The sequence below is a fragment of the Aplidium turbinatum genome, chromosome 2, assembly GCF_918807975.1.
Source record: "Aplidium turbinatum chromosome 2, kaAplTurb1.1, whole genome shotgun sequence".
Classification (NCBI taxonomy): Eukaryota; Metazoa; Chordata; class Ascidiacea; order Aplousobranchia; family Polyclinidae; genus Aplidium; species Aplidium turbinatum.
Genome location: NC_137473.1, coordinates 11,558,175 through 11,584,206, shown reverse-complemented (window position 1 = coordinate 11,584,206; position 26,032 = coordinate 11,558,175). Strand labels below are relative to the sequence as shown.

Genomic DNA, 26,032 nt, shown 5'->3' with positions numbered 1-26,032 from the left:
TTGTTCTTCGTATTGCGAGGGTTGGACCTTAGAAGAAGAATTGAAATAGCTTAAACTTTTTGGTTCTAATAAAAGTATTTTAAAAACTGTCCTGCATTACCATAATTTGACCAATTAAATTTTAAGAGTGTAATTAAACTTTTTAGAGCAACATTATCCTTCAATATAAGATAAGGAGTTGTTTCTTACGGTGTTTTATATGCTACTAAAATGAGTGTTGAGACTGCTCCACCAGCAACAGAGGAACATGTAGGTGTTATGATGCGAAGTGAAAAAGAACATTCTGATAACAATGAAGTGTCTCTGGAAGCAAAGGAAAATAACAATTGGATTACAGTCAGTGAGTAAAGTTGCTTTCATATGCTGTGTGTTACTATATGACACTGGAAAGTTTATTCAACCAAAAATTAATTGTTATTCTTGTTTGTACGCACTCTCATAAAAAGCTATTTTTTAACTCTATATATATTGCTAGGCTTAGTTGCTGAGGTAAAGGCGGCCGAGAGAAAGGAACTGGCCACCCTACTCTCCTTAGTGTCGAAGGCTTAGTACAATGAGAACTTTTTTATCTCATACCCGACACTTGAATCAAGTACGGGACCCCTTTTACCTTTTATATATAGCTATCTCATTTTTGCATTTATAAAGTGCTTTCACAAATTTTATTTTTATTTCAATGCACAGGTAATAAAAAGGAGTTAGTTGAAATCCAAAATGAAATGATTCCCGAAGAGCTGTTATTTGCACTTAGCACAGCACATACTGTCAGTGAAAAGGAAAAGAATGATCTGTCTCCAATCAAGGATCTCAAAACTCCAGAAAGGTTGAGAATGGTTAGTCATTGGAAATTATCGCTGTTTTGAAAGACAGTCACTGCTTTGCAGAGCTGCTTGTTTTGTTTAAAAGCTTATTGCTATCTAGGAGATGTCATTGTTGGATGAATAGCATTTTTTTTTCAGTTTAATACTTCAGTTACTTAAAAGAAAACCATCATATCATTTCACTTTTTGAGGTGGTTTATTGTTCAGTTCAGATCAATCAGTATACAAATTAGAGATTAAGAATATTGGTTTACAAAAAAAAATATTTAAATGCACTATATTACTGATTGGTTCAATGCAAACAAGCTATGCATTAACCATTGAAACATATTTTACATGTTTCTTCAACGAAGAGGAGATTCGGCTTAAAATTAATTGTTACATTAAACAACACAAAAAACAAACACCATAAAATGTTTTCATGCATTTTTTGTAATGCGTGTGTTCATGTTAAATTTTATGCCATAATATATCTAAAGTGGTGTTGATGTTAACCAACATGTTCATCGGATTCGAACAGTAATTCTCAATAGCTAGCAATGTAAATTTGTTTAGCTTCTGTTAATCATGTTTAGGTTTTAATACAAAGATAGGTTTGTGGAAGCTGTGGTGCTCTTAGAAACTTAGAAAATATCGTGGAGGCATTTACTTCAAATATTTGAGTAGATCATTGTAATGCAGTTCTCATACAATTATTATCACTTGTTTTTTTAGACTTTACAGTTCATATGATGCAGTAAAAAAAAACACAGATGCATGATAGCAAACTAACATACATTCAAACAAGCACTTCAGCACACATACAAGCATAAAAAAATTGTACGCAATTAGAGTGTACAATTGGAATGAATAAATCTAAATCTTAATTTTTTTGTTTTTATCCTTTGTTCATTAAAATGTTCATATTTTTAGGCCATTAAAAAGGGACCTCCTTCAGGCGTATGGCATCACAAAGCAAGGCGTACTCAATTCAAACATTTAACCGACAACCCTCGTTCATTGGGAAAAGGAGTTGGGACACGGGATGTTTCGTTTTTGTATGACATCGCTCACCAGCAGATGCCTGTCCCACCACGACCTGGCAAACTAGATAAAAGTGCCGTCAGACTGGAAGCTGAAGGCGGAGATGTATGTACATGGCATTTGTTAATATTTTTGCATATATGCTTGTTTGATAGACGATTACATTTGAACTTCATCTTTTGATGGATTTTTGATGTCAATCTGGTTAAATTGTGAATAGATACAATATTTTTTTGAAAAAAAGTTAACACTTATTGAGAAGTTGTTACCTGTAGGTGTACAATAATCTTTATGATTTTTGCTAAGTTAAAATTACTTCCATGACTGACTATTTTTGGCAATGCTTAGGCCTATGATAGCTTATTTTATCTACAATAATACACTCAACAATTAGCAATGCATAAAAGTAGCATAAAACTGTTCTGATTGAGCTGATGCGTTATACAGTATATCTACTATACTGTCACAAACCTGCTGAAGAATTACATACGAAGGCATATTTTGCAGGCAATGATGAGAAAAAATACTTTTTCGATAAGTCAAAGCATTAAGACATAGGCTATAATGTGGTTATGAAATAATTCAGTTTTTTAGAATACAAATTAAAGTAGTATGCCTATTAAAGGCTTTCTGGTACTTAAAACCTAACCCATTAAGTAGTACGTAGTTAGTAAGAATAAGTAGTTAGGGAACGCAATTTCTGCGTTATTTTTTCTTTTTGTATCGTAAGAAAACAATTAATAATGTTAATAATGTGAGTTTGATTTTTTTATGTTCACTAGCATAAGATTCTGTTGTCACATGAATTGTAAACTGTGTCTTGGTTTCATTTTGTTTATTTCGAGTATAATATATCTAATATTTATATGTTTATCACCCTTGGCTGCATACTCCAATGTCTTTCATTTTCAAGAGTAAGTTATATTATGACGCGTTACGGTATTGGCTAAAAACAGCTGGTTATGAGTAGCCTTTGAACCATTTCAACTCTGTTTTACAGCAGTTATATTTAAGTCACACTAATAAATCTTTTTTCACCATTGAATTTGCGTTATAGCCTATCCTATACGGCACTAATAAAAAATATAAATTTCAACTCAATCGTGTAATATTTTTTCTTCTCCTGCACAATAGGCCTTAAAGACTGGACGACAGCGAGTCCCGGACACAGTCATTCCGGAGGAGTACCACTTGGTGAAGACTAAAGCTGTACAAGGCTTGGAATACATCGATGAAAAGCAAACTACATTGGCAACAGACAGAGACCAAGCACTTAGAGTCTTCCCATCCTTACACCCGACCAAGAGATTTGAGGTTTGCAATAGTTTCTCATGTTTTGAGTAATTTCTCATGTTTTCAGTAGCTTTCATGTTTGAGTTGTTTCTCGTGTTTTGAGTAGTTTCTCATAATTTGAGTATTTTTTTGTTATGAGCTACGGTATCTAGGCTTGGGCTAGATATAGATTGTATTTGCTTGAAACATACTTTTTTTTATTAAACGAAGTTAAAGTTGTTGGCTATACAGTATACAATCATGTTTGTTTTTATGGTACGGTAAGTCTTACAATGTCTTAATATGTGTGGTTTTTATTATACATCAAGACGCATTAGGTTTTGCTTTTCCATCATTTTCTCAAGAAATCTAAGTCCCAGAAAGCTCAAATACCATTCAAAAATGTTGTTTTGCAATTTTTTTCTTGAGTAGGCCTAATATGCTGTGTACTTACAGGTATGAACATGATTTTGATATGTTGGTAAGGGTATTACATGATAAAGTTGAATTCAAAGCTCTTGTTTTAATTTGAGGACTTGAAGAGCAATACAATTATCCAACAACGAAGACTTAATTCATTTCATTTGACAGGTTATACAACTTCTCCAAACAATGGACACAATGTTAGAACAGAGTGGTGTCCTAGATGACACCTTAGAAGTGAGGGGACCAACTCAAATCCACAACTTACTTGAACTAATAAAGAAAGAACAGAACATATATGATTTGGTGTTCAGTGAGGTGTGTTATTGGCAACAATGGCTTAAAATGAGAGCATGCTTGTAAACTATGTGCTTGTAGACTACTTATTTCTCGTCTTGGAGCATGAAATCGAACATAAAAATTTCTCAACGTGATAAACAGTCGATGTACTGTCAAAATAGAATGTTGAACACTGAGGTGAACTTGCAAAGAGACAAATTGCAAAGAGAAAATGACAAATTGAAATTTCAACTGAAATAAAAACCCTGTCACCAAGGTTGCCAGCTTAAACATTACATTTAAGATGTCGTTAGATATAAAATATCTCATTCACTAAACGAATGCTGCCTATATTGCCTATAGCACTACTATGCATTGTATGCTGTTGCAAGAATGCAAGATGGTGAGTTATCTTTGGAATGCACGTTCTTTGAGCATAAATCTGGTGCTTGTTGACTGTCATAATACTGCTGCCATTTCTAGAATAACAGTGCTGCTGCATACCTAAGCCGTCAGTGTTTACATCTATGACAATGTGTGTACTATTGACTTTCACCAGATCATTCGGCAAGTTAGCGTTGAATGCGTTGAAAGAGGCCAACTTCTCTCTGAGCTTCGGACCAGATATGCTGATTTGTTGAACAGGGTAAGTTAGCGATAGAACTTGTTTTATAGTCTGATTTAATTTGATTCAGCACATTCTACTATAATTTTAATATACTGTATTTGCATAAACAGTAAAAGATTCAGTTATGTTTCAATTTTGAGTGTTGAATCTATCGCTTGAAAGATCTGCGATGAGTGTATCCAAACCTTAGTTTGACTGACTACATTGTAATATTTGCAGTGAAGTTATACCAACAAGTTCTCTGTTCACATCAAACTTTTTTCAGGTTCCCCGGCAAATACAGAGCCTCCATGCCGAAGTGATGGCGCAAAGATCGCTCGATAGAAGATTAACCGAAGAATTGCTTCGGTTTAAGTCATCAATCGCATTCCTTACAAAGTAAATTTCAAGATTGTAAATAATATCGTTTATACGTTAATTAAACGTCATTGGTTAATTATACGTTAATTATACGTTAATTAAACGGCAAAGTTCAGGGAATGTGGGGAAATGTTGTATGGCAGAAAATTTTCACTAAGGATGAAAGGAAAAGTATATCGGAGCTGTGTGCGGCCTGCAATGCTATATGGCAGCGAGACATGGGTATTGAGAGAGAGTGAACTGGCAATCCTGAGAAGAACGGAAAGGTCAATGGTGAGAGCAATGTGTGCGGTGAAAACGAGAAGGGAAAAAAGGACTGAAGAATTGTTGGATATGCTAGAGATGAGAGAGACCATAGACTAAATGGCAAGGGCAAATGGAGTAAGATGGTATGGACATGTGATAAGGAGGGAGGAAGGAAGTTTTCTTAGAAAGGCACTAGATCTAAAGGTGGATGGGAAGAGGAAACGCGGTCGTCCAAGAAGAACGTGGAAACAACAAGTGAAGGATGAATTTAAAAAAATCGGACTGAAGGAGGAAGATGCAAGGGATAGGGTGAAATGGAGAAAAGGGATAAAAACATTTGCTGCGCAGAAACAATCGGCCACCCCCACTAGTGGGGAACAAACCGACGATGGATTATGATGATGGTCCTTGCATCAATGTAATTAGACTCAATCAATTTCACGATGCGTCGTCGCATAAATACACTTCCAACACCATCTGTAAAGATCTCAACTCATTGACTAAAAGTAGAGGGGCCGGACCATTCTTTTGTTTCACTGAAAATACTATTCCTTTGTACTTCTTCCTTCAGCAACATTGCTATCAGTCAATTATGACGTGAATAACGATCTAACGAGGTTGTTGTGCAAATACGACTCATCAGAACCAATGTGATGAATGCAAATTTTGCTCTAAATGTTGCATTTGCAAAAAAATGAGATTTTTCATTATGTAGAAAGCGATTTCACTATTTTAACGGCATATCAGGCAAAACATGTAAAAATATTTTTGAAACTTAATTAGGAAATGGAAGAAAATAGTCGATATTAGCAAATTATGAATTATGATTATGTACTGATTATGCACTCATTTGTATGTTTCTATGTTCCTTGTTATTGTTTTATTTTGTAACACAAGTGACCGTGATGCTACATGCAATCGAATAAGTGCATGGGACTGTTGGGCAAACTTCATTTACGTTTCTACAGAGGTTACTTAAGATCTTCTTTCAATTTTATATTTTTGCATTTAATCTTGTATATGGCATTTGTAACTTGTGTCACAGTGGCTGCATAGCATATTGATTATATAACATGGAAAATCATCACACAGGGGTGTATAACCACGCGGTCATTCCCAGTGCACTTACTGCACTGATGAGTCCTTATGACGAAAAGTTGTGCCACTGTCAGCAGTTATGTACATTTTTATTTATAGTTGCCGTTATAGCTATTTGCTTTCGTTTGTATTTGTCGTTTCAGTCACTATCTGAAGTTAAAATCTTTTTTTTTTTATTAGCTGATGTATGAGTTAATTTTTCGCAGTTCTACAGTACGTTAACGTATTTACTGCTGCAATCTTTTCAGTAGGGTTTATCAGGGTTGTAATTTAGAGAACTTCAAACCGTGCGAGAACATGATCATCAAGTGACCGTTGATGCTGAATTAGCTGAAGCTGAACTGGCCAAGGCTTTACAGGTCAGATGAAGTAGCAAAGGTAGCCGTTTGTATTTCATCAATGGTGAAAAACATTGTTATTTTGAACTTGAACCGCCATGCTAAAAATTGAATGAGGTTATTCACTAAGCATTTAGTGCAATAACATGATACGCTCTTCTGGTGTAAAATAAGCCAAACTATCAGAAGGGCTATTTTTTCTTTTCTTTTAATTTTTCTCTTCGTGCAACAAGGACTGTCAACAAGTTTTCTGCTTTGTTTGAAAGAAGTTTTTATCACACCATGGTGATGTATCTCTCATGATACTCGATTGTTAGCGAGTGAATCTTGAACACTTCAAGTTACTTTGTTTAAGTGTTAACTGCTAATATCTGTTTTAGTGTGTTGAGTTCTTAGCCTTATTGTCGGTGTCCCGTAGTGCAAAACTAAGCGTCAGCAAAAGTCAGAAGTTTTTTTGTTTTTTTTAGAATTTACTGCTGATCAAATCACACCTTTTTTCCTTTCACAGGAATCACAAACGAATGCGAACTTGGTGGATGAATATCACGATCTGTATGAGCTGCAAAGACGACGACTTGAAGCCAATGTTTCAATGTTAACTTCTGAAAGGGATCTATGGAGCAATGCTGCTTACAGTCTCGCATTGAAGGTAAAAAATATTATTCGAAGTGCCTTTGACTTTTTCAGCATAGTTTATTTTTAAAATGCTGTCGGATGATTAATTGTTACTTGTTGGTTTGGTGTTTAATTTACTATAAAATTTCACATTGTATGGTTTTTACTCTGAAGATTCGCGTTTTTATGGTACGCGAAACGTCTGTAAAGCAATAAAACAACGCCTATTTTCCATCTTTACTTTCTCAGTTATCAAAAAAACATCGCGACTATTCCCAGAGAAGCAACTAACGATATTATGAATTCATCAGATCACTTCCATCAATTCCTTAAATACTGCCAAACGTCTTCACGTCAGCGAGAAGGCCTGGTACAAGCTTTCCAACCACTTCGTGATCATGTTGAGTGACCATGACAGCGACTGTTTGACCGACGTTCAAAAACATGTTGAAAAATGGCGGGAAACAATGTTTCAGTGAGTGACGTATCCTTATTTGTGACATATCCATATTTGTTATCAACCATCGTATCAATATTTTGGTTTTCACTCTGGAAAATGAGGCACATTCTGGTGATATAAAAGAAATATTGTGCTAGATTCTATCAATTTCTATCTGTACGATTAACGTCTCTTGTTCTCCCTATCGCGAGGGTTGGTTGCCAACGAATGTCTACTTTGTCCGATGGCATTTCTTCATGCCACCCGGTTCAGAATGTTACTAAAGTCTTCATCACGCAAGTGTAGTTTTGTTAGGAAATGCTAATTATGCTAATTGAAATAAAAATTATTAAATATGATGAAAAAATAAGGTAGGAAGCAAAAAATTGAGAAACCTTTACCACAAACGTATAGTATTAATAGCACCACAATTTTAAGAAAGAAGATTTTTTAAATAGCGAATCACCATGAGCATGGTAATTTTTGCTTTATAAGACTCCAGAGTCCAGACATTATCAGATGAATCTTAATGACTTGAATAATCAACATCATAAAGTGATTGATAAAGTGAAATTGGATAAAAGAACAGGCGGTATTTATTGCCTGTCTGATTTCATTGCCTATGACTATAATAACTCAGACAGCAAATCAGTCGTTTGTCTCATTGCTTTAACGTCTGCAGCCCACTGATTTGCTATCTGGAAAAGTTATTTCTACAATATCTCCACATCGGATGTCGTTAGAAAAATATAACTCTTTGTCCAACAGCGATCTTTGCTTTGAGATCGCATAACCCAAAGTCAAAAGCGGCTTTACACGAAACTGCTAACATTGAAAGTTATTTCTTGCCGCAAATGTTGACATTTGTTTCCTTGTTAAGACTTGAGCCTTTTTTAGCTTTAACCAAGAACTCGAAGCAGCAGATAAGCGCACGGTGAACTTACTGAAAAGTGTCAAAGCTGGTCTGAAAGAGTGGGTGATCAAGTTCGATGGTGAGTTAAAAAACATGTTGATGTGAATGCTTGATAAAATTGAATGCTGTTGTTCTTAGTTTCTTTTGTTAACTGAAGTGGTTTGGTTATTGCTTCAGTTAGTGATTAAGGCAATAAAACAACCTATTTTCAATAAGGACTGCGCATTATAAGAACTGCTCTCCATTCAGCGGCACCTATCGAAAATTCCCCAGCAACAACACTTCAACAATGGGAAACTTTACTTTTTCAATCTCGGTGACCGTGCCTGCGTCAGTGATTCAAAGCCTCTACAAGCATGCGAAACTGCCAGGATTAAGCTTACAAGAAGCTTTCCCAGTCCGAGGATAAAGATTCAATCAAACAAACAAGTTTTGTATACTTTTGTTTTATGTTTACCAATAAAGTAGACTAACCTAGAATTGTCGCATATACGGAAATACATGATTCTTAATATAGGCTACTGGTCGTACTGGACCTATGGGATTAATAAGCATATTTGGTAGCTTGTCATTTTATCTCAGTCCTTCTTCCTTTAGAAAATATGCTCATTGCTCATACAATTTATTGCATCCTGTGTAGAAGTGTGTGAAGTTTTTCAGCATCAAACTTACAATAATATAAGACTAAAGTACTGTGCTTTCACAGAAGAAAAGATAAAAGAGCCCAAAATGTAGATAGGCTACAAAACTCATGCAGCATAAAGTTTAGCAGACGTTTTCAAAACTCTATTCTTTTCATCATCATCCAAATTAGGTTTTGTCCCCACTAGTGAGGGTGGCCGATTCTTTCCTTGCAGCGATTGCCTTCACTCATATTCTCCATCTCGCTCTTATTCTATATTCATCTTCTTATTTCAGTCCGACTTTGACTGCCTCATTCTGCACTTGCTCTTTCTCCAGTTTCCACTTTCCATCTATCTTCAAAATCAATGCTTTTCAAAGAAAATTTATTTTCTCCCTCCTTAGTACATGCCCATACCATCTTACGCCAATTGCCCTTGCAAGTTGTTCAAATCTTCCTCGTCTCTAGCATATACATAAGCTTTTTCTCCCTCCTGGTTTTACTTCACACATTGCTCTCCCTGTTACCCTTTCCGTTATTTTTAGAATAGCCAGTTCACTCTCTCTCAGCACCCATGTGTCGCTGTCGTACAATATTACAGGCCGCACACAACTCCTATAGACTTTTGTTTTTAACGAAACTATTTTTCCATAACATTTCCCCTCATTCCCTAAACTTCTTCCCAGCCTTGTCCTTCTTGTCACAACTGTTTCGCATCCACCGCTCCCATTTATTTGTATACGTACGGGACTTATATGCCTAATATACATCTTCAGTGTTATTGAATAAAGATGGAGACAATCTAGTTTTTAAAATATTTGCTGAACATGAACATGAGTATCGTATCTCACTTTGGGCTCTTTATTATGACTGACCAGGCGTTCCAACCATTTTACTCCGAAGTCAAGTTGGTTTCAAAACTGTTTATTAATTTTTTTTTGTTTTGGTATTTGCTATTAAGTGTAATGTGGGGTTTGTAGAGAACCTTGTTGCCAACACCTCAGACGCTAAAGTTTTGAAACAACCTCCAAAGAAATTCGTCCAGGAACTCTGCGATTTCTTGAAAACCACTGAAGAGGTATGAAAAAGATTTAGTGATCAATTTTATGAGCTGATTGGCATAGAAGAATTGTGGCTGGGATTACATTTTTTTTTAAATCACATAGCCTAGGCCCTAGTATGTGTAATTTGTACCTTCATCCCTATTCAACTACAGTAATAGAAAGTACACTGTCACTACAGTTTTTATTTTATACCATTTCGTGTTTGCTTGAAACATACTGCCACCGGTTCTTCAGTACAGGCATTATCCCTAGTTAACTGAGTGGAGAGAGACAATTCTATTAATACCCTGTACGTATCTTTATATTACACCTCGTTTTTTTGTTACGGTTTAAGCAGAAATACTTATACCCAGAAGAAGATAGAATATTGTGAGTTATCGTTGGTACTGCAGAGCGATAGAAACCGTAGCAATATTTTTAACATTTATTTTGGTTTCTTTGGCATGCGTACCACAGTGGAAGCAACAGCTTTGAGTGACCTCCTCGAGCTTGTTTATCCATATTGTGCCTTTTTACGACGTTTGATAATAATAATCATTACTGTGATTTTTTTACTACCGAGGGTAAGAAAAAAAAATGGTAGCCTGTCATGACAAATTATTTTTTGTGACCGGACCCGGAATCGAACTGAGGTCTACTTGAACCAGGGGCAATGACACTAACCACTCGGCCAGTGAGCATCTAAATATTTGTTGTTGCAGAAACTTGGAAATGACGGCGAGAGGTTTGCCGGTGGACAACTTCTGGTCAATGATGAGAAGTTGGTTTTGATGACACGAGAAAACCAGGCGTGGACTGATGTAGCGCTGGAGATTTACAGGAGACACAAGTATGCTTGCAAGCGTAGAAAATACGTCTTTTTTACATCGTTTCAACGTCAACGTCATCTTTCCAACCATAGTATATCTGGCGATATTATCGAAGAATTTTCAGACATAAAGTTTTGGTTACCCGCCCGCTTTTTCACCTATGATTACGAGATGATAATATGATGATGATGAGAGATGATGAAATTCGTCCAGGAAGTCTGCGATTGCATGACGAATTTCATGAGAGATGATGATATTCATCCACCGATGGTTATGAGCTTCAATATGAGCGTGACAAAACACATTAACAATATATTGAACATATATTGATTGACCAATAACTTATCTTCAAAACTCATTGCATTTCATCGTTGCTTTATTCACCTACATTCAACAGGAGTGAGACCGGTGAGGATTTGCCTCTTTGCGCAACACTGAAAGACTTAAACAAGAGTTTGCATGACCTCACAAAGCAGCTCGAGATAAGAATCAACGGAGAAAACGGTACAATTTTGCATGACACCTTAAATCAGTGATTCCTGACCTGTGGTACTTCCTGTAATGTGTCGTTAGTTACGCTCAGATATACACAACGTTTTTTCATTATATTGGTTGTGGTCAGGATCGGCGCAAGGCTAGTTTGCATCCTAGACAAGGTTCAATTTCTGCAACCCTATTGACTCAACATTTTACTGTATGAAGTGAACAAGAACAGTAATTAAGAGCTTTTTCAGTTTTTGTAGCTCAAATTGTTGTTGGATAAATTAGTTTTCAGTGTGGTAATTTAGCAGTTTTTTCTTAACTTGCTGTAATTTTTCCATTGGTATTACAAAGGCGTACTTGACTATAAGTCAGGCAAATCTTTATTGGTTGAGCAACACTGCATTACGCTAAAACACTCATAAAGTTGACTTTTTTACAACCAACCAACTTTTTTGTGACGCTGTCATCTCGTTGTCAAAGGAAGCAAGCTTGAAAATGGGCTGTGTTTGATTTGATTGTTTGGAATGATTTGCTGACTGAAGGATAAAATAAAGATGCCAGTATATGAGTGAAACTAAAAACAAAAAAAAGGCAGTGAAAAAGAAACAAAAAAGTCACACAATCGAAGGGATTTACAACGAGGCAATTATTATCCAGAAAAAAATCACAAAATTTTCAGCTTTCGAATTTAGAGAATTCAAAAAAGGTTTAAAATTGTAACTGTGTAAAATCTGCTCAAACATTACCTTGACATTTTTTCCTTGGCATTTGTCTGATCTGAATTTGGAATACAATATACCAGGAATGCACCTTTTTTGTGTTCAACATTTCATTAAAATGAACGAGAAAAGGTTGCTGGGCTGATGAGTCTAAATATTCCCCGTGGTAACATTTCACATTCCGTGGTAACATTTAATCTGTCGTTGTTTTATACACAGGGGTGGCCAGAAGAATGATGAACGTCCAAAATGGACTTGACAGCTATGTTAACAAGCTTTTTCTAATATTGCACCCTGGAGGAAGTAAGATATCTTTTATTGAATTATTATTATGAAAAGCATGAAAAGACTGCAATAGGAATGACTACCATCTATAGACTTTTCGCATATTTAAAACTTGTTTTCTGCTTAGTTGTAATTTAACGGCATTGAAACTTCTTGTATATAAGTCACATATTTCACCAGCACAATTTTAGTTCACTTCGCCGCAAGACAAATGAAAACTGGAGAAGGACACACACAATCAATAATAAATACTAAAATTCCTATCGATGGGTGCGTCGCAAATCCAGCAAACTTTTCCGCAGGCGTCGCAACGAAAAAAGTTTAAGAACCACTGAATTATTCATCCGCCATTTACAAACCTAAATTTCACAAAACAACCTCTCTGCCAGACAAGCTTGTGCTTGAGAGTGTTTCCAACAGTTTTTTACACTTTGCTTCATTTTGACGCAGCCTTGTCTGATAAAGATTGGTGGGGGCTGTATGAAAGCATGCAGGAATATTGCAACGTTCTTGACGAGACTGTGGAATGCGTGGGAAGGCAACAAACTGATGACGCGAGAATGAAGCACTCCCCCCACACACAGTAAGATATTTTTCGATATTTACTTTCACGATTCGGAAAGTACAATGTTTGGAATGCGACCGTCTTAGTAATATTGTGTATCGGAAGCATAATTTTGATGCTATTTAAGCGGATGCTGGATATTTGTCAGAGATGGGCGACGAAATCTCACTCAGTCCAATGTTATGATACTGGGCTACATTTATGTTGTGCACCGTTGCTCTGCTGTACGCAATGACTAAAATCATGTAAAATGGCGGCTGGGGTACTGTAGTATTTAACGAATTTAACGAAAAAAATTGCCGTATTTCACTCAAAGAAACTTCCACAGTATATCTTTTACATTTTCCATACTTCTAAATTCAAAAATGGCCGCTTTAAAAGTTGCAAATTGTTTTACACTAATCTTTAAGGATTACTTCAGAACTGAGGGAGCTATTCTACTGTATTTATCAGGTTGCGAATGTATCGCTGTATCATGCTGAATAAATTATGCTAAATTCTACAAAAACGGTCTTACAAAAATTTTACCATACAATTTAGCGTTGAAAATTCTTCCATTTTATACCGAGATATTTTTCTCTTCCATCTCTAACATGCTCAGCTAATTGCCATTCATCTCGTGGATTTTTAGTTGCTCTATTTTTGGTGAATACCAACTCTTTACTTTTACCACGGCATACTCAAGTACAATGTGTAGAGTGTAGTCTGTATAGACGCTTAAAAACTTGTCAAAAACGGAAGCAGCTGACTCGATGGCTGCATGGTCTTTCGTTGCTTCCAGCTGCATGTTGTGGTGCATCTATATTTCGCGATGTAGTTATCCCGATGGGCTAAAAATTAAAAACGGTACTTTCAATAGTAAAACAAAAACAGAAAAATGCCACAGTTTGAAATGGTTGGTATTTGGAATTGAAGACATTGTTTTCTTTCTTGCAGCATCAGTGTTGAAAAAGTCATGAAGAAAGTCCAGGAGTGGATGAAGGAAAGCGTCACCCAGGTTGAAGCTGAAGACGGAAAGATGTTGGCTCAGGTTTGGTGGACTATTTGGATTTTGGAGTATGCTGGCTATAAGTTTTTATAAAAAGTTTTTATCGAATACGCATTGCCTAGCCTAGGGATTTTTTTGAAAATTTTCAACTTTACCCGAAGTGTTCTTAAGGCAACAGTATTTTATAAACTAAAGGGGCCTATTTGGCCTAATATTGTTCAAGCAAAAGAATAAACTTTGCTGTATAATTTTTAAAAAAAAAATTATCAAAGGAAGCTTTTGTCCAAGTATCAAGTGATTAGCGTCAAACCTAACACAATTATATGAAACGCTTCGATTCGGTTCCACATATACAATATAAGAAAAATACCGACAAAACATCAGCGTTAAGTGGTCCAAGCTTGATCTTGGGGTATGTTTTCCTTTTTCTTGGGGGTGAGGCTTATGATCAAGTGCCCCCTATACCCAAAGCATATGGAACAGTGCTTGGAATGGCTTTACTTATAAAATATTGTCTTCATTGATTTTTAAGTTGTTAGAAAAAATTTGAACTGCATGAATATAATATGGTTGGTTTGTGATAACAGGTGGGCTCCATCCACACTGATTTAGTTCTCTGGATGGTGCAAATGCTCCTTCATCTTGTACCAAACCACGACAATATTCAAGTTCCGCCTGATTCAAGTATGCTGAAGATGTGTACACGAGAAGAATTGGTGGACAAAGCTAAAAGTATAAGCAAATATATGACACTGTTCACCGAATACTTTTGGCAGTAAGTTGATTTTTCTTTTTGTAGTCATTGTCTTGTTCTAAGCAACTATGACGCCCATTCTGAACATAAGACATGTATGTTTAATCTGGTGATGCCTCCGTTACCGAGGGTGACCGGATCCACCTTCACATGCCTCAATCGCCTTCATATGAGGACCTATATATACTGTAGACTTCATAAAGACACTTAATAATTACTTTGTTTAGATCGTAGGACTTGAGCGCTTTCTTTTGCCAAATCACCCGCTATTCAACGTTGTGGTTCAGTTTGAACAAAGAGTGATGTTGAAATCTTTTACTTTTAAAAAGTAAAAAATAGCTCCTTTATTTCCAATATTGACAGAGTCGTTCTTTGATGAAAAATCCCTCTGTGTTGAAAAACCATGTCTTAGATAAAGAACCGAAAAAAAAAAATTGATAGTTCAGAAAAAGTGTAGGCGTAGACTAGATATATTTGGTTACCTTCAAGCATGTCGATAGCTGACATGTTTTATTGCTTTTTTGTAAACTGTTTATAGCCTATCACGCTCGACGGGTGGCATCAGGCTATTTGTATATCTGCTTCTTAAAGCTAACCGTTTAAAGTGTTAGCAAATTTCAGCTAAAATTCACTCAAACCAATAAAGAATGATTCTGTTGAACTGTATTATAATCAGCAAGCTTCAACAGTCTTTTAGTTCAAGTTATGCGCATTGTGATTTATGTTTTGGCTTGCTGAAAGAAACGATTATTGCCTTCCAACTTGTAGGTGTTGCATTGGCATTGTTCACTCAACCATGCAAGAGAAGAAGGACAGAGGTGATGATGACGCAGATCATGAGTATAGAGACTTTCTTCGTGTAAAAGTGAGTTTGGAAGCACTGCTGAGACGCAATGAATAAATTTTACAAATCTCTTGTCAAAGCTACTCTTTTGTCTGCTTACCCCAAATACAACTACTTTTCATTCTAGTCTAAAATTGCTTTGTCTAAATTCAAAAAAATGCAGCCAGTAACCAACTTCTAGTGACAGCGTTACAGCAAAAAGATGTGATAGATTTTAGATATTTCTTTAAAGATTTTTTCACAAATGTATTTTTCTCTTAGTTTGATAAGATTGTTTTTAACTCTACAAACATGATCGTTTGGAGTACAGATCTTTACCAGATCAAGTCAGATCCGTACCCAATCTGGTGAAGATCTGTACCCGATAAAGTGATTGTCTGGGTTACATGTGATCCAAACGACGCTTAAGTGTGATCTGTGACTGCGATTCGATGTATTTCAAGTTGCTTTATTAGCAGTACAAACTTTCTTCTTTCAGCGTGAAGCAAGGGAGTGGATTCGGACTTGCGAGTTTCTGCTGAACTCAATCCTTCCTCGGAAAATAAAACTTTTGACCCTCGATTTAGCGGAAAAGTTGCGTTTGCCGGATGAAAAAGCTTCGGACAGACGGAAAAGTATCTCCCGACTTTCCAGACAAGGAACTGATAGGGTTTGAATACTTTTAATCTTCTGGAGTTTTACATTGTTTTTTTTTTGCAGTTTTTCAAGTTTTTGTGTTGCCTGAAAAGTTATTTTCATGAAATATTGTTTAAGCAATTGTTTCAATGATATAAAATATTTCTGTTAAACTAACAATCTTTTGACTTTACTGATTAAAATCTTTTAAACGTCATTGCAGCGTACGTCAGCCGTGACAACCACTAAGGTGGCTAAAGCGCCTGAGATAGAAATCATAGAAGACATCGTAGTGGCCGAAGCCTCCCAAGGACTGGTATGTTGTAAACCTAAGTTTACTCAAATTTACCCAAGTTTTTGCTTGTTTACCCATATGGACCCAATTTATGCTGGTTTACCCACATTGACTCAAGTTTATGCTCGTTTATCCAAATTTACCCAAGTTTATGCTCGTTTGCCCAAATCTATGCTAGTTTACCTAAATTGACCCAATGTTATGCTCGTTCACTCAAGTTTACCCAAATTAATCCAAGTGTATCATCGTTTACCCAAATTGACCCAAGTTTATGCTCGTTCACCCAAATTGCCCCAAGCTTATGCTTGCTCACCAGTGGCGTATCCTGGTTGATTCTCCTAGGCATGTAATGGAGGGAGGGTCATAGCCAATGTAAGGGGGTCTGGGGGCATGCTCCCCTAGGAAAATTTTGCAAATTTTCCTTAGGTTTTATAGCTTTTCGTGCAATCTGAGCTTTACTTAGCTGATAATTGTTTGAGCTGATTTGCAAAAAATGGGGTTTGAAACACATCATTAATCCAATGTCTTAATTTTATATGCCATGTTAAACATTCAAAACCAGTTAGGCTAAAGCTTTTGCAATGCAATACAACGTATACCAGTTTAAAGTTTAAACCTGACCAGCTGAAATAGGATTAGATTACCGACCACCCAACCGAAAGATCCCTGGTGCTCTGTGACATCGCCAATGCCGAAATCTGACTGAAAACTTTGATACAGCATAGGCCTAAAGTTACAGTATCTACAGTAGAAAGCTGCAAGGACTTAAATTATGAAGACCAAAAGAAAAAAAGGCGCAGTGGCCAAACAAAATTGTCCGGCCAAACCCTTTTCAATAAAGTCAAATTTCTTAATTTGGTCGTAAAAAAGCCAATCTGGCAACCCTGTCTACAGATAGGGATTTTTGTTTTGCATGCAATTTCAAATCTGCATGCCTTGGTCGCCTTTGCGCCACGGTGTTGTGAAAGAGCAGCGAATAGGCAAATTGTATTATCAACGCATGCTGACTGCTGAGCTCTACTCAGCATGCAGGGTTGCCAGGGTCAGCAAAGTTTGAAAACAAACAGTTGTTTCTAATATTGAAATTAAGAGAGCTAGGAGGTTCTGCTATTAACATTTTCTATTTCTACGCATAAATTCGTTGTCCCTGAAAGATTTCTGATTTCATCAGAATTGTAAGGCATGCCTTGCATGCATGGAGAATACGCCACTGTTGTTCACCCACATGTCAAGTGTATGTTCGTTTACCGAAGTGTACGTAAATTTTGGAAAAGTTTAAACTCATTTTTTGAGTATATCAAAGCAGTGCTTCAGCAAAGTACGTAGTCTTAAAAGTTTAAAATGAGTGCACCAGTAAAAATTAGATAACCTCTACTTAATGTAAGTCATCGACTACAAAAAGTTGTTGAATGTGTGGATCCCTGGTGTGACCAGCTAGGAATGAGGTCAATAAACAAACATTAAAACTGATGCAATATTTTTTTCTTGTGATTCTTTTGTTGTAGCTTTCATGGATCATGTGTAAATATCACATAGCCAGTAGTTGTCGTGTGCTGTGTTTTATATTTACAACACAAAAGATTTTAACCCAAATTGGGCACCATATGGCCACCCACTGACCTCCAAGATATACGAGAAATAATTAACTCTCTAAATAAGATTTCCTTTCACTACTATCCCGGAACAAGAAATAGTACATCTCCAAAACATTATTAAGGTTTTAAAAGAACACCGAATATGTCAACTGCTTTTTTTCTGTTAAAGGAAATGTCAATGGAAGGTGCCAGCGAGAGACAAGATAACCAAGACGGTGAGATACATAGTTGTTGACATTTTTTTATCAGCTAGGACGCTATGGCAGAATAGTGCTTCCGATCGACACCAGGAAGGGTGCCGGTTTGCCACCCGCCGAGTGCGCATGACTGTTTTTTTGCAAATTAAACATTTTCATCGTATCCAAGCTTTCGCCGGTGGTTAAAGATTTAAACGTGAAGGCAAGGAAGCCAATCTTCGTGTCGATATTCATGGAAACCTTTAAGTGTCCTGTCGAAAAACACAACTGCGTGCTCATGAGCGGTGTCGAACCTGCGTCCTTTGGAGCATCCTACCGAGGTTCTAAACACTCGGCTATACAGCTTAATAATGATGAGTTTAAAGGGAAATACTAACAACAACTTTCTTGCCTTCTCGTCTACTTCATGTAGATTTTGAACCACTGGAGAAAAGCTTCAACGTGGCAAAAATAACCTACGTCTGTGTAGTAATCTAGTTGAAGCCATTTGCTGCTCAGTCGCGATTGGCTACATTTCATTAAGTTTTTTAAACCTCTCAGCTACCAACGAAGAGGTACAAAGGCTATCGACCGCCACAGACCCGAACGCCATCTTGAGTTCAGATATGAACATTCAAATTCTTGGCCAGGACGAGAATGTACAAAGCGCTCACATCGATGAAAATGAAGCCTGGCTTTTGGACAGCGACGAACTCCCCTCCCCGTCATCTGCTCTTATGCAAAACGCGTATGACGCAATAGCCAAGATGGATAAAATACAAAAACTATTACTGTGAGTTTGTATCTATCAGTTGTGACGTTTAGTTCTCATTGCTGGGTCGTGTTTTATCGATAACAATAACTCAAACACGTTAAAGGCAATTTTTGAATAGAGTTCAGCACCTTTAAGAAGACTTTCACTTTCTTCTTGTTTATATTTCAGACGAACCGAAATCCGAGCTCAAGAAGCAGAACAAAGAGTCATAGAACTTGAAGAGGAGTTAAACTCGTCAACTGAAAAGATACGTTCGCTACAAAAATCAGTAAGCTACAATCATGTGATGGCAATGTTTACCTCAATGTTTTCTACTTGTGACTTGAGTTTTTTTTTTATCTTGCTTTTGTGGTGACAGAGAAACGCCGAGCTAAGATAAAGTAAACAGACTTGTTGTTTAGCAGTAGTGGAACTTTTGTGAAGCTCCTAAAGCGCTAAAGCAGTTTTGTGTTGCTTGAGCGCTTTACAAGACAGATAGTTTCAGCGCTCTGCTTGAGGGGCAGCCGAGTACATTGTCACCCTAAATGAGAAGGAGCGAAAGGTAGTGCTAGTTTTTATCAAGTTTTTAGTATATAGACATCACTATCCAAAGCCAAATTCGATTTGTAGACAAACCAATGCTCGGACACGAGCTGGAGCCGACGACGACGAGTATATAGAGCTTCGGTAGAGAGTTTGTATTGTTGAATCATAGGCATACGAAACCGAGCAACGTGAACAAGTTTAACATATTCAAGTTTACTACATTTTACAGAAACACAAAACTACGCAACAAATTAACTATCGAGCATTTTCGACATCACAAGATGTCCTCTGCAGAAATAACATGCATACAATTTAATTACCTCTAAATAAAATACAGTGGTTTACTAAATCTATAAACAGGAAAAAGCAAAAACTTTACGGTACTTCTGACTAGCTCAAACTCAACGATATAGGCTCTATGAGAATCATAGGTAACAGCATCAAAAAGTGTTAAACAGATCACATGATGTGGTAGCAAGGCAAGGTGCGAAAAAATTAATTTTAAAATGCAGAGCGCAAGAAAGATGAGCCGCAAGCAGGCATGGAGGAACCATTTTAAAAGTAGGTGAGCCCAGAGGCGCAGCAGTCAAAGTCAATCCAACTTACTGTAGGCCTACTTCCCTACTGTATTAGTTTCAGTGAGACTAAAAATCACTTCATTGATCTAAAGAATGATATCATTGTTTCAACCATAGAGAATAATTACAGTTGGCCTATATTGATTGATAGATTGCTCCACCAATCACACGCAACCACACCTACACGTGCTTCCCATCAATAGTGGGCTCAACAGAAAAATTTGAAGATTGGATTTCATCATTGGGCTATCAAAGATAATAATCGAACTAGTGTGTATCAAATAAGTGAAGACCTCTTTTTGAAACTCCGTCTCTGATTTGCCGTTTAGTTTACCCTTTCAAAGAAATGTGGCTTTGAAAAGTGGGTAAACCAGGCCCACCTAGAAAATAAAGTAGTTGGGCCCAGGCCCACGAGGCCTACATGGTTCCTTCATGCCTGGCCACAAGCATACAATTGTCTGTTTAAAGGTGGATTGTTACGTTTTAGTCAGCTAGTTCATTGAGAAAATTGTCTTATGAGTATCTACCGGTCAAAATACCCCATCTACTGCAACGATCTACAGATTACAAATAAGCGTATCGTCAGTGTTGCAAATAATACTTTTTTCTATAGTGCTTAAATGTCTTTTTGATATTACAATCGGTGGTTGACTTCGAGTAATCTGGCTTGTTGATGTCAATCTATGTTGTAGGCTGCTTGTGTTATCAAAGAAACAGCCTTCATAAAACGGATAGTTAAATCTCTGCTGCAAGCAAAAGTAAACTTAGATTGCAGCTGCCGTGAGATGCACAGATTAATTTCTAAGAACAAGGAATAACTGAAAAATATTGTTTGTGGTAAAAAATAATGTTAGTAAATGACTTGACACATGTGCTTACATTTAAACCAAAAATGTGTTTTTATCCTTATGTTTTAGTGCAAATCGAAGGCATAGCGCTATCTGTATGGTTCATTCTGATGAAGCTGTGGTATTTTAGACTTTTGATTGGATTTTAACGGAGAGAATTTTGGTAACTTGTTAGTAACAAATTTGTGTGTTGTTGTTAGGTATTTGACCTGGAAGCGCAGCCAGTATCTTCTGTGCAGAGTTCTGCTGTTGAACCTGAAGATGCGGGCAGTCAAGATAGCAGTCCTGCCGTGGAAAAGACCGGCAGTCAATTAGACTCGGTAAGTAGCCTCTGTATCAACATAGAAGTAAAATTGTCCGCTTTTTATATTGGGGGTAGTTTGTTGGCTATATATTTTGTCGCACTGCAACTGCCTATCATTTATCAAGCCTTCGTAAGTCGCTAGGCTTATGTGAGCAACCTACTGTGCTACTGTAGAAGACTCACGTAATTCAGTCTATTGTTATTAGGTGTGTTTTAATAGATTCAAGAAACAGCCTTTGCTTAAATCTTTTTTGTTATTTCAAAATCTTGACGCCGTTACAGAAGGGCTACTTTAGTAAACGTGGTGCATCAGAGCCATAAGACGCAAGGCTTCGAAAACCAAACGCTTGGGGATATCCGCCCCGATAGCTCAGTTGGTTCAGCGCCTGACTTTGTGCACGTAGACACAACATCAAGCGCGCTGGTTTGGCTCTTGGGGTGTGAGCTTGAGGAACTCATTTAAGAGCTGTTCTCCATTCAGCGGCATCTGGTGGATGGAATAATTTGTAGTCAGTTAATAATCGGGACTGTGGTTCAAAGCCTCCAGTCTACGAAACAGCTTGGAACAACCTTTCAGAGACTTTTCCAATCCAACAATTGAAAACCAACTCTTCCGTATTATTGTTTCTTCTGTTGATTTGCTATTTAAATACGCAATAGCCTACTTGCTTTCATAAACTGTTTGAATGAGAGACTGCACTCGACGATCTCCTACGCCTTTTTAGGGGTAGGCACTTTAACGGAGGCTATTCCACTTTCCCAAAACAATAACGCAATCATGCGTAACATAGTCTACGATTCCTCGCGAATCAGCTGATTGTAATCATGTGACTCAGCACGTAATATTGAGAGCGTTCTTCTCGAAAACTTTTTGATACAAATTAAACTTAGTGAACGAATCGCCGTCACCAGCGTAGCCTAGTGGAGTTAGGGCAAGAGATATAGTCATTTCGATTCCCACCTCCTGTCTTTACTAAGTATTTTTTCTTCTGTAACTGAACTGGGTGCAAAAAGAATCTTTGGCTGCAATCAGGTGGTTTCAAACATCAGTGATGTCATATGTTACGCATGATTACGTTACTGGTTTGGCGCAGTGGAATACGTTAAAATGCCTACCTTTTTAGGGCTACGGTCTGTCGCACTCTCATTGAATGCACACGGTGCCGGTCTTAGGGTATTTCGGGCCCTGTGCGGAATATGCTTTGCGGGCCCAAATGACAATGATTCAATTCAGTAGTGAAAGGAGAGGGGGTGTTTTGATGGCCGGCGGCGTGTTCGCCGAAGACGACCCCCAGCAGCGGGGTGTCTGGAGGCCACCCCCAGAAAATTTTGAAAAATTACTTTGAATTGGGTGCATTCTGAGAGCATGTTCAACAAAAATTTGGGTATGAATATTATTGTAAAATGGTGCTGTCTGGTGGCATGTAAACTTGTAAAGGTGGCCCGACAATCTCAGCACTTGCCTCACCCTAAAGCCGCAACTGACTTCAAGGATAGGCCTACCGGTACTTGCTTGTGAATTGAATTTTTTCCATTGGAAATGACAATTACTGCATTTTCTGAGTAAATTGCGGGCCCTGTGCGATCGCACGGTTTGCACACTACAAAGACCGGCACTGAATGCACACTTTACGTTTTTGTTTTACGTAGCCTACGTTTTGTTTTGCAATGAAACAAAAATAAATGACCATTCATACCAGGCAGGGTAGTTTTTCTTCTGGTTGTGTTACCCGTGGCAGATGATTCTAGGAATGGGATAGTTGGTCTATATACTTTTCCATCGAAAAAAAATACCCTTTAACCTGATCACAGGTTAATCAACACGCATTGTATTTGAAGGGGTGCTCAAATATCATATGATGTTGTATAGCCTGACTCGCTTTTCTTCGCAAGGGCGGCGTTTTTTCCTTAAACGGACTCGTGATGTTTAATCGTTCACCTTGTTTCACATAGAAATCTTCGCGCCGAGGAAGCCCCATCGACTTACCAAAGAGATCTTCTACGTCACGAGGATCGAACCGGCCGAAGAAACAGTCGTTTGCGAAAAAGAAATAAGCGACTTGTGTTGAGCTATAAAATATGTGCTCTCTTGAGATTGTTAGTAATACATGTACTTGCTATAACGTTGTTCAATCCACTAATCCTTGTTAAGCCGAGCTTGTCACCACGCCACAGACAGCAAAATTCATCACTTTTACATTGATTCAACGTCTGCAGACACTAAACCAATACAATATTGACAGATTTTGCTGTCTGGGGCTAGATTTAAAATTTTGTAAGAAAAGTTTCCGTATGTTTCGTTGTATCAAAGGCTGCAGTTGGATCTACTCATGTTAGAAAGGAAGCGATGACGGTAGGAAATTACTCAGTTTCAACTCAGCCAGCTAAACTTCGTAGCCTAATATCGAAAGTAAACTTTGGCCTTCGGAACCTGAACCAGCGACATCGTAAGCCTGGATGTAAAAAAAAAAACAACGGAGTAAGCTGTACTTATCAAAGTGTGGAACAACTTTCCAGTCACAGTTTTGTTGTTATTGGCCCTCACCGAACATGACGTGGTTCGCCGCGTCCTATCACGTAAATGCCATTTGATTAAATTGTAGATGTAAAGGAAACTTATAGCATTAGACCTTCTCACGAAGGGGGCTACAGAGAGAGAGACCTTGCCCACGACAAGAGCAGAAATCTCGCCCTAGATGTCCAACACAGAAGTCCACCGATACTTCAAAGAATGACAAACCGACTTGAAACTAATACATGTTACTACGTGTTCTTCATAATTCATGACACTTGAATTTCCGATAAGATAAATCAACAACAAAAAAACAACCAAGTATGGTGTTCGTCAAAAAAAAATCGGTCACGTGCAGGCAACGTCACAAACGTTTCATCTACGTCACTTGACTTTTTTTTGACAAGCATGAAAATTGCTGGATAAATAAATTTCCTAGTAACTGTGCAAGAAGTTTGCTCTCCGAAACAAGTTAAAACGTGAAATTTGTCGAAGGCTTCATTTAAAACCAAATTCGCTTCCGTCAGGTAGAAAAATAGATTTGATTTGAAAGACTGCACTGCTGCTCGTGAACTGTTCGAACGATTTACTCGTCTTTTCGCACACGAGGTTTTTTCTTCTTTCCAGGCTTACTGACCGACCACGCTGCAAAAGAAGAACTTTCTCTTTAATAAAATTATGCAAACATCTTCTGCCAACAATCCAATCACCAACGCGTTTTTGAAAACACTATTCGAAAACATTGTGCAATTTGCAAAGCTACTGTTGCAAGGCAATTAATAATATCTGGTGCAGTGTTTTTCATGAAGGTTTTATTATTCAAAAAATCCTGGCGGTCAAAATCACGGCTAAACTTCACAACTTAATATCTTTAAAACAATAAAAATGCAAAGTTTGGTGAAACAACATCCCAAGCAGCAAAATCCGTCATTTTTAAGTTAAGTCAACGTCTGCAGACGTTAAAACAGTGTATAAAACGACAGTTTTTGCAGTCTGGAAAAGAACTAAGCGTCAACTCACCTTCCTCTGCGACTGTTTCCTCAACAGGTTCAGCCGCCACAGGATTTTTCATCTACAAAAGCAACAGAGACATGTCATGCTTTTGCGTCTTCGTACGTGCCGCAACTTCATAGTTCGCACAAATGCACTCATGTCCTCCATTTTGAGTATTAAGGATTTCGTGAATGTTCAAATGACGTGTCATTAAAAAATTATCAATCGGTTTCGCATCACGAGAAAGTTTCGAGAGTAATTGTTCAGATTGGTTTTCTATGTCGACACGTTTTCGAAGCATTGACTTCTACTACTTATCAATATATTGCTTTTCTGAAAAGTTACTCACCTCTTCATCAGGAACGGGAGAAGCAGAGATGCTAGACGGTAAAACAACGTCTTCTTTCGCAACGTTTTCACTGACACCCTGTAAAATAAATAAACAAACCTTGCATTGCGAAAATTTCGTTTTACCGAAAAGAATCTCTTACAACCTATTAGCGATGCAGCGCAGACGTTTTTGTAGTAAGTTTGTGCTAACAGCAAGTCATGTAGTAACAATGTAAAAAAACGGCACTTTATGCTATCTGGGTTTTAAACTGTGCTTTCATAGTCAAAGTGCATAGGCTACATCCGCGCAGCACTTTTTTTTCCAAAAAGCATGGATTCTTTTTTGCACCAATCCAATAATGTTAATCGTTTGCAGAAATTGAATCAACGTAAAAATGGATTGATTTGCTAACTGAAACTGGCTTGACGTCGAAATGTCGGTAATAAAAGCTAGGTATCATCTTTAACATCAGGAGGTAACCTAGTAGCCTATAGTCTAAAGAACGCAAATTACTTTACATGTAATTAAAACTGGCATGTTGCGTTACCTCAGCTTGTTTTTTGCGTCGACGGCGTCGCGGCTTCTTATTGGCTGCTTGACCTTGAGCAGAAAGAAACTCACTCCCGGCGCCAACAATAGTATGGGTGTTGACGACAGCCGTTGATATAATAGTATTTGGTTTTTCGTCTTCGCTAGACTCATCCTGAAATAAAAGTGACTTAAGGGTTGCTGCACTAACCGTGGATCATTTAAGCGGCCAATTTAGTTGATCGCTTGATTAATTAATCAAAGATCAGGTTGCGCAAAATCCCTTGTGTATCAGTAATCGGCGATTCTAATTGGCAGATTGCAGCTGGTGAATGGATTAAGCTATATTACCCGGTGGATTACCTGCTG

General features: G+C 37.5%; 2 protein-coding genes across 2 annotated transcripts in view; one reads left to right on the top strand and one right to left on the bottom strand.

The window, feature by feature from the left end:
• The first annotated feature begins 150 nt into the window (after positions 1–150).
• Positions 151–24,306, top strand: LOC145764523 (axonemal dynein light chain domain-containing protein 1-like). Its single transcript, XM_082576140.1, has 26 exons — positions 151–340; positions 685–833; positions 1,734–1,949; positions 2,979–3,158; positions 3,708–3,857; positions 4,378–4,464; positions 4,712–4,824; positions 6,425–6,509; positions 6,997–7,137; positions 7,415–7,578; positions 8,440–8,534; positions 10,058–10,155; positions 10,843–10,970; positions 11,348–11,454; positions 12,372–12,455; positions 12,888–13,020; positions 13,939–14,032; positions 14,578–14,765; positions 15,513–15,609; positions 16,067–16,237; positions 16,427–16,519; positions 18,263–18,308; positions 18,831–19,062; positions 19,213–19,312; positions 21,196–21,315; positions 23,253–24,306. The coding sequence occupies exons 1-26, from the start codon at positions 211–213 to the stop codon at positions 23,352–23,354; spliced, it is 3,303 nt and encodes a 1,100-aa protein (XP_082432266.1). The 5' UTR covers positions 151–210; the 3' UTR covers positions 23,355–24,306.
• The window catches only part of LOC145764524 (uncharacterized), a 24,632-nt gene continuing 22,643 nt past the window's right edge, over positions 24,044–26,032 (bottom strand). Inside the window, exons 10-13 of the mRNA XM_082576141.1 lie at positions 25,683–25,838; positions 25,154–25,231; positions 24,832–24,883; positions 24,044–24,456 (exon numbers count right to left, since the gene is read on the bottom strand). Of these exons, the coding sequence (XP_082432267.1) occupies positions 24,398–24,456; positions 24,832–24,883; positions 25,154–25,231; positions 25,683–25,838 (345 nt within the window). The 3' untranslated portion in view covers positions 24,044–24,397. The remainder of the gene's footprint in view (positions 24,457–24,831; positions 24,884–25,153; positions 25,232–25,682; positions 25,839–26,032) is intronic.

Coding starts and splice junctions, on each gene's coding strand:
- LOC145764523 (XM_082576140.1), top strand. CDS start 211: ATGAGTGTTGAGACTGCTCCACCAGCAACAGAGGAACATGTAGGTGTT. Junction 8,535..10,057: donor GTGGGTGATCAAGTTCGATG/GTGAGTTAAAAA, acceptor TGGGGTTTGTAG/AGAACCTTGTTGCCAACACC. Junction 10,156..10,842: donor TCTTGAAAACCACTGAAGAG/GTATGAAAAAGA, acceptor TTGTTGTTGCAG/AAACTTGGAAATGACGGCGA.